Source organism: Mercurialis annua, linkage group LG3, assembly GCF_937616625.2.
Source record: "Mercurialis annua linkage group LG3, ddMerAnnu1.2, whole genome shotgun sequence".
NCBI lineage: Eukaryota > Viridiplantae > Streptophyta > Magnoliopsida > Malpighiales > Euphorbiaceae > Mercurialis > Mercurialis annua.
The window spans coordinates 3,789,762-3,804,353 of NC_065572.1; the positions used below are offsets into that span (position 1 = coordinate 3,789,762).

At 32.6% G+C, this 14,592-nt stretch overlaps 2 protein-coding genes across 2 annotated transcripts; one reads left to right on the plus strand and one right to left on the minus strand.

Moving 5' to 3' along the window:
* Window positions 1-8,185: 8,185 nt before the first annotated feature.
* Window positions 8,186-11,680, plus strand: LOC126675287 (GRF1-interacting factor 1). Its single transcript, XM_050369901.2, has 4 exons — window positions 8,186-8,408; window positions 10,248-10,324; window positions 10,651-10,735; window positions 11,073-11,680. Exons 1-4 carry the CDS (start codon window positions 8,328-8,330, stop codon window positions 11,493-11,495), a joined length of 666 nt encoding a protein of 221 aa, XP_050225858.1. The 5' UTR covers window positions 8,186-8,327; the 3' UTR covers window positions 11,496-11,680.
* Window positions 11,681-11,732: 52 nt separating this feature from the next.
* LOC126675288 (uncharacterized) lies at window positions 11,733-12,308 on the minus strand. Its single transcript, XM_050369902.2, has one exon. It carries the CDS (start codon window positions 12,137-12,139, stop codon window positions 11,738-11,740), a length of 402 nt encoding a protein of 133 aa, XP_050225859.1. The 5' UTR covers window positions 12,140-12,308; the 3' UTR covers window positions 11,733-11,737.
* Between the last annotated feature and the right edge of the window lie 2,284 nt (window positions 12,309-14,592).

Here is a 14,592-nt window from a genome sequence, read left to right on the forward strand (position 1 = left end):
TTAGAAAGACGTCGGATTTAATAAGGATATCGGCGATAGATGTACAAGGATAGGAGCGACGAGTCAAGAAAGCGTGTGATGGAATACAAAGTACATAGTATTGAATGTTAAATAAGGAACAAATGAAAAGGGTCAAGGGTTTAAGATAAGTAAAAAGGTTGTATGAAAATTCGAGGACGAATTTTTATAAGGGGGGAAGAATGTAATACCCTGTAAGTTCAGGTGCCGTTTAGTGCAACGTGTCCGGCAGAGAAGGACCGGAGTTGCAGAGATAAAGATATTGGATATTAAAGAAAAGGATAATATGGAGTAAGACGTATATGTTTGAGGATTAGAATAAGAAAATAAGGAAAAATATCAAGAAAAGTTACAAACTAGAGTTCAGGGACTAAAGTGGTAATTTAACCAGTTAAGTCCGAAAATGGAATTATTTCGCCAAGGTCCGCGAAATGTTTTATAGTATTGGTGGTAAAAGTTTCAGGTCAATCGGAGACCTTTTAAAATTTGGACGCGGATTCATTTTGGGCTAAATTGTAAATTTTGAAGAATTCAAGGACCAAAGTGCAAATTAGCCAATTTAGCCCCGAGAATAGAAATTGGAAGATTATCGACGGAAATAATTATTTTTGGAGTAGTATTATTTATTGGGATATAAATAATACGTAAACATTCGAGTTTAAATGAATAAATAACCGTTTAGTTAAAATTGAAAGTTTAAAAGAGAAATGGTTTAAGCTAAAGAAATGAAGGATTAAAGTGGCAAATTTGCCAAACTATATATATGTTTCCTTAAGAATAAGGAATGATCAGAAGGTTAAAGAAACAGAGAAAGGAAGAAGAAAGTGGCGATCGATACGTTTCGCCGCCGTTTCGCCGTTCGACGTCCGATTCGAGTGATTCAAGCGGCGATTTCTTCAGAATTGAAAGCTCTATCATCTCCGGTTATCAAATTAAGGTAAGAGATCGGGTTTTGGTATGAAAATGATGGTTTGTTGGCTGTTTTAAGTTAGGATTAAGTTTAAGTTGAAATTTGACGTTTTTAAGGTTTTTATGGAGTTTTTGAAGAAACCGAGATATGGGTATTGAGTGTGGGTGTGTGAAGCACGTCGGGGTTGTGGCGAAACCCCGGAAAATCTGATTTCCGGGGCTGTGCACGTGGTACACGACCGTGTACCACGGGTGCCCGAACGTGTACTTGAAGTACACGAACGTGCACCTAGCAAGGTACACGAACGTGTACCTGAAGTACACGAACGTGCACTTTTCCTGGTGCACGAACGTGTACTAAAAGTACACGAACGTGTACTCTTGAGGTGCACGAACGTGTACTTGGTTTTACGATCGTGCACCCACTAAAACGCAAACCCGTGCACCCCAATTCGCCCCCACGCGTATACAAACTATAATTGACCTAAGTGTTTGACGTTTAGAGTAATTGGACGTGAAAAGACGGGTTTCGGACTTTGAGAATCACGTCTAACTATTAACGATTTATCAGACGTGTCAGCGAGTAGTGAAGTCAGTAGAGGCGGACTAGCGAGAGCGTACTATCAGATCGATCATATCATTTCTTGGATTGCGGTCACTGTGAGTTAAACTTTACTTTGAGTATTATTACGCAATAGATAGTTTTTATATTATAAGTATAATATTAAACTACATCGCATGCTATAGTATTTTATCGATAGAAATGAATTTGTGCATCGTATCGAATATATATAGATTGTGAAAACTAGTATATGATCCGGGGGAAACAAGCTACCTATTGGGTGTCAATAGGCTGTGTGATCACCAGCGTCCGGGTAAGTCATAGATAGAGATTTCATGGGTCGTTTATCATACTTGTTTGTGCATGCGATACAAGGCCTATCTGGTTGAACTATCCCGGGGCTTGTATCTGCGAGTCGACTGGTTGAACTATCCCGGACTCATATCGATCGATCGATCGTTAAATGTTGTGATGGTGTTCAGTATGCATGCTAAGAGACTAGGGTTTCGATCGGATCAAATGCTTGAAGTATAATATGTTTGTATATATGTGTTTTGTTTTAAACGCGATGTTATTTTCTATAATACCTTAGTAATGTGTTTTCTCACTCAGTATTTCCCCAAATACTGACCCCTCACATTGATGTTTTTCAGGTGTATAGAGTCGGATCAGACAGACCGTCTTTGGTGTGCTGGGTACAAGTCCCCTTGGTGCTGCAGTAGTATATGTGTGACGAGTCTTAGCCTAGTATAGTTAGGTCTTATAGGTTGTGTACGTGTTTAATGTTTGTTTGATGTGACATCTTTTGGTTGTCAGTTTTTGTATTGATCGATAGATGGGCTAGTACGTACCAGTTACGGAAGTGAAATGCCCACTATGATTGTATCGATGATGTGTCTATATATGATGTTATGTTATGATTGTAAACGTGTCTTTCTTATTATATGTCTATGGATAGTTGTGTTTGCGTTTCCGCGAAAAAGTTAGAGTGGTTTTAGGCTTGCTACGGGTTTCGGAGCTACCACTCCCATTCCCTAGCGCCGGTCTCGGCTCAATAATTTGGGTCGTGACATACTACCTCTATTTATCTTTTTTTTTTGACAATCGAATAATCTTTCATTAATAATAAAGAGCAGTTACAGGTGCAAGAACTCAGAAAAGGCATAACCGTTTCTAATGACCTGACATGGAACAAGATATAAACCTTGATTCGCAGATCGCCTTACAAAATAAATCAAAATTACATAACTGCTCTAATAAGATCCAATCCTTTTCTGTCTAACGGAAGACTCACAAACTCTTCATAAAAAACAACAAATCTTTCATATAAAAAAACATCAAAACTTTCAAAAAAGAAAAACAATCGCTGTTAAATAATTATCAAAAAAAATTAATATAACCTAACGATTTTATCTTCAATCTTTGAAGGTTTTGATCCATCTCTGATTTGTATTTGTATATATATTGAAATTGATGTGTCTTGTCGATAGGTTTACCAACCAAAATGAAAAAGATGAAAAGGAGTCGGTCATTTATTTTATTTTAAAGCAATAAAAAAGAAATGGCTACCGCCAACGGAAAAAATAAACCATTGATGGCAGGCGAAGCAAAAAACAAAAGAAAAAACGCTTGACGGCTAGAGTTTTCTATTTGAGAGAGAGGGGAGAGGAAACCGCTACTTCTATTTATCTATTTTCGATTTTCAAGTTTTTTTAAAAAAAAATCCAGTCTCTTTACTTACAATTTTTGTTTCCTCCAGTAATATAAAAAGACTGAAAAAAAATTCAAAAAAAAAAACTCGAAAAATAAAAAATAAATAAGTAGAAGAATTAGATAATATAAAAATAAAATATAAGGACCTTTGAAAAAATTGTGAAGTATAAAAATCTCTAGATGGATTTGGCCAAAAAAAAAAAGTGAAGAATGGATCCATTAAAATCATACTATTTGCTTTAGCATTTAGCTGAAATTTAATAGTATAAGACAAGAGGATGGTGGTCATAATTGCTAGAGCAGAGACAAGTAGAAAGAGTAAAATGTACATGGCAAAATGAAATGCAGAAAAATAAACATGAAAATGGCAAAAAAATGAATAGTGAAACAAGTAGAAAAGAACATGTGAGTTGTGTCATAGCTTAAAATTAGACACAAGGTACAATAAAAATACTTCAAATTATTTATAAATAATATATAATATCTTTTATTTTATTTTTACTATTTGGGCTTTAATATTTTAAATAGTATAAATACATTTTATTTAAAAAAAATATAAAAGTAACTAAAGGTGCAAGGATTCAAGTGGTAGAAAATAAACTAAAAGAATTTAAAAATGATTTTTTCGAAAATTTAAAGAGATTGTTTGCAATGTATAAAATTGTTGAGAAAATAATTATTCTTTTTTTTTTGAAAAAAAAATAAAAGAAAAAATATTACTTTTATCCTTAAAATAATGAACAAAACACAACACTTATCCTAAGAAATAAATGAGCTGTCCAAAAATGAACCCAAAACCTAGGCATTATGTATGTATTGGCACTCTTTTCAACTAGCTTCAATCCCCATCACACTGGAACCACTTTTTTATTTTTATTTTTTTATTTCATGCAAAACACTGCGTAGATGCTTCAAACAAAATAATTAGAGGCAGAAGGGTATTTATTCCTTCTCGCATTTCGAGCATCTTATTTATTGTACATTGCATTGGTTATTGTACTATTTAATAATACTAGTAGTATCAAATTTAAAAACAGCTTAGTCAAAAACAAATATTAATAGTAGTAGTATCAAATTTAAAACAGCTTAGTTAACATTTGTTGATCGATTTTTAAAAAATGAGCATGCAAACTCTTTCACATTCCGCAACAAACAGCCAGTCTAGATGGAGTTGTTTTCGAAGAAGAATACAAGTAATCTCACGTTAAATTATTAAAAAAAACTAGCTTATAAATGAAGGTTAAAGCTATTTAGTGAAAACAATCAATTTAGTAGTAAATTTTAACTTCATTGTTTATTCCTCTGCACCAAAACTTATAGAACCATACAATAAGATAGTAATATCTAAAAATTATGCAAAAATAAACAGTCTTTGAAACAAAGAAAAGAGTAAGGCTGTAGATAAATTGAACCAAACCGAAATGTGTAGTGTTCATATTTAGCTTGTTTTTTTTTATGAATCATATTTAGCTTGTTATATGAGCAAAATGTTTATAATGGTTCATGTTCGTTTGATATTTGGATGGGTATTTATATGCTATGTTTATTAATAGTTTATAGTGTTTATATTCGACTCGTATTCAACTCGTGTTTGTTCATTTAATTGCTAAATAGAGGTCTTGCACGAGTTCATTTAGCATCCAAACGTGTGAACACATATTCAGCTCTTCTAGCATCTAAACAAACGAACACGACCTCTCATTTAGCGTATAAACAAACGAACACGAGTTGAAAACAAGCTCGGTTTATTTAGCGTCTAAACAAACAAACACGAGCAGAATACGAACTCAGCTTATTTAGCGTATAAACAAACGAACACGAGTTGAAAACGAGCTCGGTTTATTTAGCGTCTAAACAAACAAAGATGAGCAGAATACGAACTCAGCTCATTTAGCGTTTAAACAAACAAACAAGAGCGTGGATCATTTCACGTCTAAATAAAAAAACACTAGCTCAACACGAACCATACTTAGATTCATTTTTAGAGTTAGAAGCTTATGAAACTATAAGGATAAAAAAATATATGACTGTCCTGATTTTTGTATAATTAAATTTGAACACATTGTTTAGAATACGAACGAGTACGAATCGAACTCTTACGGAGATGAACGTTGGAACCGCATAACAAAAATGAAGCGCGTGAAGGGCCATAAATGAAGAGAAAAACAGAAATAGAAGTAGGGACAAGGAAGCAGGCAGACATAGTTGGATGAAGTGAATAGAAAAGACAGGTTTGGAATTTTACCCTAACCACCCATCATGTTTGGGTCTGTGGGAGCATCACCAAACTCAATCATTTTGACCCATTGCTATTATTTTGGTATCTTTCTCTTCAATTTGTTAGGTGAGAGGTCTTATCAATTTTGTTGGGGTTTTAAAGCTATGGTTTGCTTATTCTTAGCTATGTGTGTGTGCTGAGTTGAAGAGTGCAATAAGATTCCTCAGCCAAAATTGGGGTCAGTTTGACCTCTCTTTTTATCTGTAGCCACTCAGAAATGGACTGTACTGCACTTGTATTGTATGCAGCATGTGAACCTCGGGTCCCATTCTCCTACCTATGTTATGCTTCCTTTCAAGATTAAATCATTCATATTTCCCAACTTTTGTTCAATAATTCTCTATCTCTTATCTTGCACCAAACTATGCTTCATAAAACTCCAGAATGGGAACTCATTACCTTTGAATTATGAATTCAATCATGATTATAGTTTTGTTTATGAAATGAGTGTACTCTCTTATATCTTATGCTCATTTTGTTCCAACAAAAAATGGAGTTCAATAAAATTTATTAAATTAAAATTGTCTCTTTAGATTTATTAAATTTATCAATTTTTCTACACTCTCTTATATGTTATGCTTCATTTTAAGATTAAAAAGTCATTTATGCCCTTCAAATTTGACTCAACGATCAATAAAACTTTAACACTGAAAAGGTTCAAATATTCCTGTAACATTTTTAAAAATGAACAATCAAGCCTTCAAATTTCGACAACTAGACCTCTCAATTGCGACAAGCAAGCACCTAACGTCTTATTGTAAGTCACAATGGAGGTCTGTTTGTGCATTTTTTAAGATATTGGGATTATATTTGAATTTTTTTTTAGAAATTGAGAGTTTACTTGATCCTGAAAATAAACTTTAAAAATACAAATGATCTTTTTTTTGAAAAAATGGAAATAATAATTTAAAATAAATAAAGTAAAATATAAAAAAACTGTCAGGATTGAGCTAGCCTAGAATGGTTAAAGTAGCCTTAGATTACATAGGACATACGGCAGCAACCTGGCATTGGCATATACACTCTAATTTGACCTACTCTATTACATCTTTTCTCATTTTCTTACTTATGTCCTTCACTTTCGTCCCTATTGAAATGCTTCTGCTCTGAGTACTGTTATTTATCAGGGGCATAACTGCCCAAAGAATTTTCAGTACTGTTATGGAAACAGTGTTTTTTGACTAGTTACAGAAACAGTGTTAGTTCTCCAGTTTTTTATTTGCAGGATTTAACGTCGTTAATATCTTGACAGAAATTCTGAGTCAAGTATCTTACTGTCTGAAAAATAATAAAATTTTAAGACAGCTAACAGTAAACAACAAATTGGTGTAATTATTGATTTTTTTAAGATATGGTTTTTGTAATCATTGTACTATAACCCCCAAATGCATGAGTGACAACCAAATCTTTTTATTTAGGCCATCTTATTATATAATATCAACATCACGTGATTACATCTAAATCACAAACTTTAAATTACTTTTAGTATTTTAGACGCTGCTTTGAATTTAAATAGAGAGATTATATTTATAATTTTTTTGAAATAAAATCAAATTAAACTTAAACAATTAGTTTAAACAAAAATTAGAATTATACTAGTAGTAATTAGTGAGAAGAGCGTAGGGGAATGTGTTTGGAGAGGATTGAAATTGAACTGACGCAGGTAAAAGAATCTGATGCCGAATTACTACGTCACTTGCATTAAAAATGCTGCTCATGCTTCAGCTGTTTATCTGTACTGGCTAGTTTTTTTTTTTTTTTTTTCGAAATCTGTACTAGCTAGTAATTCATAAAAATTATTTTAAAATTCACCACTATTAAAAGCTTATAATAAAGCTTCATTATTAAAAAATTAAATTATTTATAATTAATAAATTTTTTGTAACTCTTTTTAAAAATATATTTATTTCTATTTTTATAGAGGACATATTAACTATTTTTTTTGGTAAGCCCATCCAGTTTCCAAAGTTTCGCCCTGACTAATCCGGATCCGATCCGCGTCGCTCACCTGGCATGGTGGATGAGTCTACCAGTGAGAATTTTCTGCATTCACAAGCACTTGAACCCGAGACATTGTTTAAGCGATACCAAACCGCTTACCACTTGTACCAACCCCAATTGGTAACATATTAACTTTTATCTTTATAGAAAAGAGTAGAAATTTATTTATTTAACGGAAAGATTTAATACAAAAAGAATATTAATATTTACCAACGGAATTTGGTTCAAGTGATTAGCGGCTTGATATCGTTTAAGTAAGATCTCAAGTTCCAGTCTTGTGAATGCAGAAAATTCCTGCCGGCAGAGTCACCCACTTGTCAGATGCGTGACGCGGGTCGATCCGGATTATTCAGGGTAAAACTTTGGAAACCGGATGAATAACAGAAAAAAAACGTTAGTATTTTTAAAATGATTTACTGATGTATAATAAAAATAGTAAAAAAGAGTTAAAACTTAAAACACAGGCGGTCCAAGACGAGAGTGATGTTAAATGTGAGAGCATCCCCACCACCATGACCATGACCATGACCATTAGCATTGCCATTTACCAGCCTCGCTCTCTTTCTAATTCTGACCACTTCATGTATGTCTTGTCCTTTCTCCTTAATCACGTGACGCCTCTCCCACACAATATTATATTCCCATAAAAAAAAAAAACTCTCCCTTTTACTCATATAAATCATCATAATATCTTACAGAGAGCTACATTACATTACATTAATTACACTGTCTCTTACTCACTCCTCCTCTCTCTGTCTGAATATCTGTCTGTTTGAGCGCAAGAAATTTACTCACCCAGAAAGCGAAATCAGACACTCTATCTATCTCTATAAGTAAAGAAAAAAAATGCAGCAGCACCTGATGCAGATGCAGCCCATGATGGCCGCTTATTATCCTAACAACGTCACCACTGATCATATTCAACAGGTTTGCTCAATCTTCTTAACTCAATCCTTGTGTTTCTGCTCTCTTTTTTGCTGAGTCTGGTCCATTTTTAAGGATGTTCTGTTGCTTTTTATACCTCAGTGGCACCTTTTTTTCTTTTTGTTGCGTAAAGGTTGTTTATTTTTTATGTGTGTAAGATGGTTTTTCATGATTTTTATTCTGTTACTCAGATTTTTGGTCGTTTCTGGTAACTGGGTAGTTCTTCTTTGTACTATTTTCTTTTCTTCTCATCACCAATAAATGGGTAGCTGCCTATATTTTACTGCTCCTTTCTGACATTTCTCATCTCCAGTTTTTTTTATTTGTATATTCCTGTATGTAATCCTGCAACTTTTCTACTCGATAACTTTTCCAGCAGCAGAAGATTTAGAATATGTTTAGTACTTGTTGTTCCATATCCTTGCCTGCTTTTTTGTTAAGCATGTCATTGATTTTCAGCAGAAAAAACTTGGCTTTTGGTGCTGTATATTCAAAGTGTTGCTGCCTGTGAATGATATATGTCATTCTCTTATTGCACAATGGATTGTTGTTAGTGGTTCAGTCAATCTTGGGTTTTTATGTTGGTGGATCTCATTAATTACTCATTATGGAGTTACTTGTTTTTCCTGTCTCTTTCTGTTCTTGCTAATGTTCTACTAAATGATTAGCTAGCTACATTGCATAAAATAAACAATGTATGTAGAGTTTAGCCCTTAACATTCAAATAGCATAATGGGTACATCACATAGACTTAAGAACTGAGATTTATTGTCTTGGTCTTTAGAGCAAGCAAGTCTTGAAGTTTCAGTTTCTTAAGGTTTCCTTGTGGAAACAAAATTATCATCAAGGCCATAAAAAGATGACTAGAAACACTAAAAGGATCAAAACTGAAACATTCATAAATTGTTTCAAGTGAATGGTTCTGTTCACTAATCTGGCTAGATGGTTTTAGGACCTGAAGAAGCCACTAATTGAAACTGTTGGTTCCCCCTTTAATTACTATGGGAAGGCCTAATCGAACCTGATACCGTGGATTCAAATTACGGGTAAACGAAATGCTAGAATGCGGAAACGGATACATGAGAGGGTGTTTTTGAGAATTTGAGTAAAGATCATACTGAGTTTGATGGAGCTTTCTTATAAAATTATGAATATCTAAGTACTGACCTTTTCTTGTCATTGGTAGTCATTATCAGGATATATGGATACATTAAGAGTAGTCCATAGGCAGTATTTCTTGACATTTTTGGATGGTCCTTTCTAAATCTTGTCTATATGATTTATAATCATTTAATTTTGTTTAGATAAATTACTCATGTGGTCCTATCTTGATATGCAATATCTTTCTGAAGTGGTCCTTCTGTCTAATAAACGTTTCTACATTTTTCATGACATTGTATTGTGCCCTTGCAATGAATTTTCACTTGGAGACTAACATGGGATTGTCTATATACTGAAATGTACGAAAACGCATCTCGTTAATGAATGCTATGGACTTTTGTTGATCCCTCATTGGCTTCTTCTGCTAAAGTAAATTTGCAAACTGCAAAGTACTAATTTAGCTTACATATATGTAAATGCTTTGTGATTTCAACCTCCTTGGAGCTCTAGGAAAATCGCTAAATTAACCGGAGAATATGTACAATGTTAAAGATTTAAGGATTTTTATTCTAAATTGTTTGACCCATTTTACATTTTTCTGGCTTATAAACAATTTGGCATGCGACCAAAGTTGTGATTTGCAGCTTTCGCACTGTCTGTTCAAGTTTTGTAACACTATTTGCCCACATCTAATCATGTGCATATCTTAATTTTCTGCCTGTTCTTTCTTTGTGCATGCAGTATCTGGATGAAAACAAATCATTGATTTTAAAGATTGTTGAAAGCCAGAATTCGGGGAAAATCAGTGAATGCGCAGAGTAAGAACTGTTCTTTTCTGAGTTCAAATTGGAGTTTTCCATTTTGCATCTTGTCTTGTTATAGGAATTTCATATTCACTATGCCTGGTCCATTCATGAAATTGAATTCATATTAACTGTCTCTATAATTTCAGATTAACAGAAACAATAACTAGTTTCAGAAACTCTTTTCTGTTGTACAATGAGATTTTAATACATATTGAATCATGAGTAATTAAAATAATTACATGATCATTGAAGACGTGAAAGAAAAAGAACAGAATAGGCCTTTTTGTCCTAAGTATTGCAGCTGTTTGTATTGAGAAAAGATTATTTGTTTGTTGCAGGAACCAGGCTAGGTTACAAAGAAACCTTATGTACCTGGCTGCAATTGCCGATTCTCAACCCCAACCTCCTACCATGCATTCTCAGGTATATATGTTTGTTTGAAACGTATTTGTATCTGAATTCGATATTAATTTGGTATCTTTTAGTACTTACAAACTATCCAGAGGCAGGTTAAATCATCCTAAAGTTGCATGTAAACTTCTCAAGTCCTGCGTTTTCGTTTGTGTTTTGTTTTTGTTTTCGCCTACAAAAATAATTATAAACTCTGAAACTCTATTTTTATCACCTTTTCTTGTAAAATATATTGTTTTGTTGTTTCCATTCATGACATTTTCTTTATAACATTTCTGTTTCTGTGCTACATAAAATCATCAAATGCAATATCACAATTACTGATTTTATATTGGTAAATTTCCTGCAGTTTTCTTCTAGTGGCATTATGCAGCCAGGAGCACACTATATGCAGCACCAACAAGCTCAGCAGATGACACCACAATCTCTTATGGCAGCAAGATCCTCTATGATGTACACTCAACAGCAATTTGCAGCACTACAGCAACAACAGGCCTTGCACAGCCAGCTCGGAATGAGCTCTGGTGGAAGTTCAGGGCTCCACATGCTGCAAAGTGAGGCCAGCACTGCAGGAGGCAGCGGCGGAGGAGCTCTCGGGATAGGGTCCGGGTTTCCTGATTTCAGCCGCGATGCTAGCGGCAGAATTGGTGGTGGAAGCAAGCAAGATATGGGGAGTGCAGGATCCGGTGAGGGACGAGGTGGCAGCTCTGGAGGCCAAGGCAGCGACGGTGGCGAAACTCTTTACTTAAAATCAAATGATGATGGGAATTAAAGATCAGAGTTCGACAAATTATGATTTGGTAACTACCCTAGAATTTAGTCAGGAAGTTAATTTAGAGAGAAGAAGAAAAAAGAAAACGGAAATCAGGAACTTGCTTGCGTAGAAAGCTATGTTGTTTTGAAGTGGTTAGACTTGTGAATGCTATGCTAGTGTATCATAGGTTACATTTTGATCTACTTTGTTCTTCATCATTTTTATTTTTCTCGAGAAACAAACAAGAAACAGAACTAAAATCACACAAAAACATGATTAGTATTATTAAAATCAAAGAATCCTTCTGAAACATTTTTCCAAAAGAAACTATCTTCTACGCTTTCTAACGAAGAAGACGACGTATAGCTCGAAAACACATCGTCCGTAATGTCACTCTCAATCTTCAAACTTGGAGTTTCAATGCTAGGACCTTGGCTAGTTTCATTACTATGATCATCACAAGCAAAATCTAAAACTTTGGAATCTTTGCCAGTCAATTCTTGAACAATTGCTCGAAAATCGGAAGCATTCGTTGCTCGAAACAATGTTGGATTAGAAATATAAGTAATCTTGATTGGTTTTTTCTTGTTCTTGATAGGTTTTATACTCTTACCAAGATTTTCTTGAAAATGTTGCTTACTAGAGCCAGTAATCTTGCCCATTTTGGATTAATATGTAAAGATTAGAGAAAACTAATTTTGGATTGTATTTTTGGTGATTGAGTGGTTTGATTTGCAAGATTATATAGGGAATGAAATGGAATAATTAGAGACCGAGTTTCCAAGAAATAATGGTGATTTTGAAAGAAGAAGACAAAAATGGAAAAAAGAACAAGATGATGACTGGAGAAATATGTGCTAGACTTTCTAAAATGGCTGCCTATAAATCATCATTTTCACTTTCATGTTTGAGACTAATTAATTATAAAACAATGATTGTGACAAAAATAACTAACATTTTTTGCTGCAGTCCTTAGAGTAGCTAATAGCCAATGGCCATAATGATTTTGGCTATCATTATAAGAGAAAGGGGAAGTTATTATTTCATTTTTTAGCCTAACATTTTTTTTGTCAAAATGGTATGCATGCATGTATTAAATGATTATAATAAGTAGCGGAATCAGAAAATAAAGATAAGAGAGCCAAAAAATCACCGGAAAAGGAGAGAGAATGAAACGATTAAAAAACATTAATACCGAAAAGAATGAAAAATTAATGAGAAGTAGCTGATAATTGACGGTCATATATAGTAAACGATCATAATAAGTAAATCAGGAAATTAAAAAAAAAGAGAAAAAAGAAAAAATAGTTAGTGATTGTGGAAGGAATGTTGATAGAACAATTAAAAATATTAACATTATAAAAAACAATTAAAGATAATCGATGATTAACCGCTAAAATTATATCATTTTACTTTTATCTCCTAATGATAATTGTCACGACGTATTTTTTAAAATGTGAAATGTTTGTTAGATAATATACTTAAAATTATGATGACTTGATAATCAATATAAAATTTTAAACTTTTGAAATTATGACGAGATTATAGAACTCATGTCAATATCCTAGCTACATCAAATTAATAATAAAATTGACATTCATAAAGATAGTCCCATTTCTGGTAGAGAATTTGAAAAGGTATTCCTCGTCTTCCCAGCAATTTCTTAGAAAATTGGAAAATTTAAAAAATTATACTTAAATGTGTGATCAATTAACCACGATTTTGCAGCCATAAACCTTCACAGAACCTAACTAAACTTTCCCAATGGCTCATGCCGCCCTACCAAAAATTGATGTATTGTATCATAATAAATATAGTATTTGTTAATCTGCCCTACTAGAAATAAATTTGGTATCTTTTAGCCTAATTGTAGATTTTAAGGATGACACTTGAACTATTTAAAAGTTAAAATCCCCATCAACATTCACAATTTTATCTAAATCCAAATCCAAATTCAAAGTATTTAATTTTAGGCACATGTGCCTCCAAAATATGAATATTTTAATTAATTTTTGATGTATATAATATAGCCACTAACTGTGGGCAGTGTATGTCATTGTTAAAGTAGTTAAATTAACATGACGTTTGTTGATTTTTGTGTTTGCACAAATTTATTTATTTTTAATAGACAAATTTATACAATTAACTTTTTTTGGCAAACTATAATAATTATATTTTTATGGTTAATGCTAATATTTTCTTTGCTATAAATTATAAAGCCCCGTTTGAATTGGTAGATTTTGTAAAAATAAAATTTATAAATTTTACACAATCTATAAATTTCATAAAAATTCATCGTGCGGAAATTCATAGAATGTGAGAGTCCTCTATATTCTCCAAAATTCGTTATTTAATTTTCCATCTATTAGATGAAAAAGTTGAAATTCATCATTTTTAATAAATGATGGATTGTTACAATTTAAATATATTTTATATTTTATACGTATGGTAAAATATATAAATTATCGATCTACATTCTATAAATTTTAAAATCCATAATCCAAACGGTCCTGAATATAGATATATCACGTGTAACTAGTTAGAGTCAAGGTCAATAATATTGTTATAGAAATGTTGGATTAATTGTAGAAAATAAGGATATATTTTGGACTAAAACTTGGTGACACATACTCTACAGACCCACGGATTATTGAAATTGGAATATGCTTAAATTGAACTTTTGGAATTGTTAAATTTGGTTGACAAATTACTAATGTTATGGAAGCTTCCTTGACATAAAATAGTGTTATGTTCAAATTTATTTTAAATGAATAACATAAAGAACTTCAATACCTTATATTATGCGACTAGCTTTTTAACATATCCATATGTTCTTCATATCTCTTGATCTAGAAGGCTTTCTTTCTTTGGGATACTTGATATTTAAATGTCTTAAAAACTACTGAACTTTTAACATTTTTTCAATTCCATCCTAATTTTATAAAGTTATCAAATTTACTCTATTTTGTATTTTGTATTTTCGACTTTCAATTTTTATCCTAAATTTTCAATTTGGAGCGATTTTTTTGCTCGAGGGATGAAACCATTCAAAAAAAAATTAAATCTCATGGTAAAATTGTAAAAAACAATATAATGTAAAGATGTTTTTAGAAAA

What these genes read in the sequence shown, in the direction of transcription:
- LOC126675287 (XM_050369901.2), top strand. Translation starts at nt 8,328, where the DNA reads ATGCAGCAGCACCTGATGCAGATGCAGCCCATGATGGCCGCTTATTAT. An exon ending in AAAATCAGTGAATGCGCAGA is followed by an intron (nt 10,325 to 10,650) that starts GTAAGAACTGTT and finishes TGTTTGTTGCAG; the next exon opens with GAACCAGGCTAGGTTACAAA. An exon ending in CTCCTACCATGCATTCTCAG is followed by an intron (nt 10,736 to 11,072) that starts GTATATATGTTT and finishes AATTTCCTGCAG; the next exon opens with TTTTCTTCTAGTGGCATTAT.
- LOC126675288 (XM_050369902.2), bottom strand. Translation starts at nt 12,139, where the DNA reads ATGGGCAAGATTACTGGCTCTAGTAAGCAACATTTTCAAGAAAATCTT.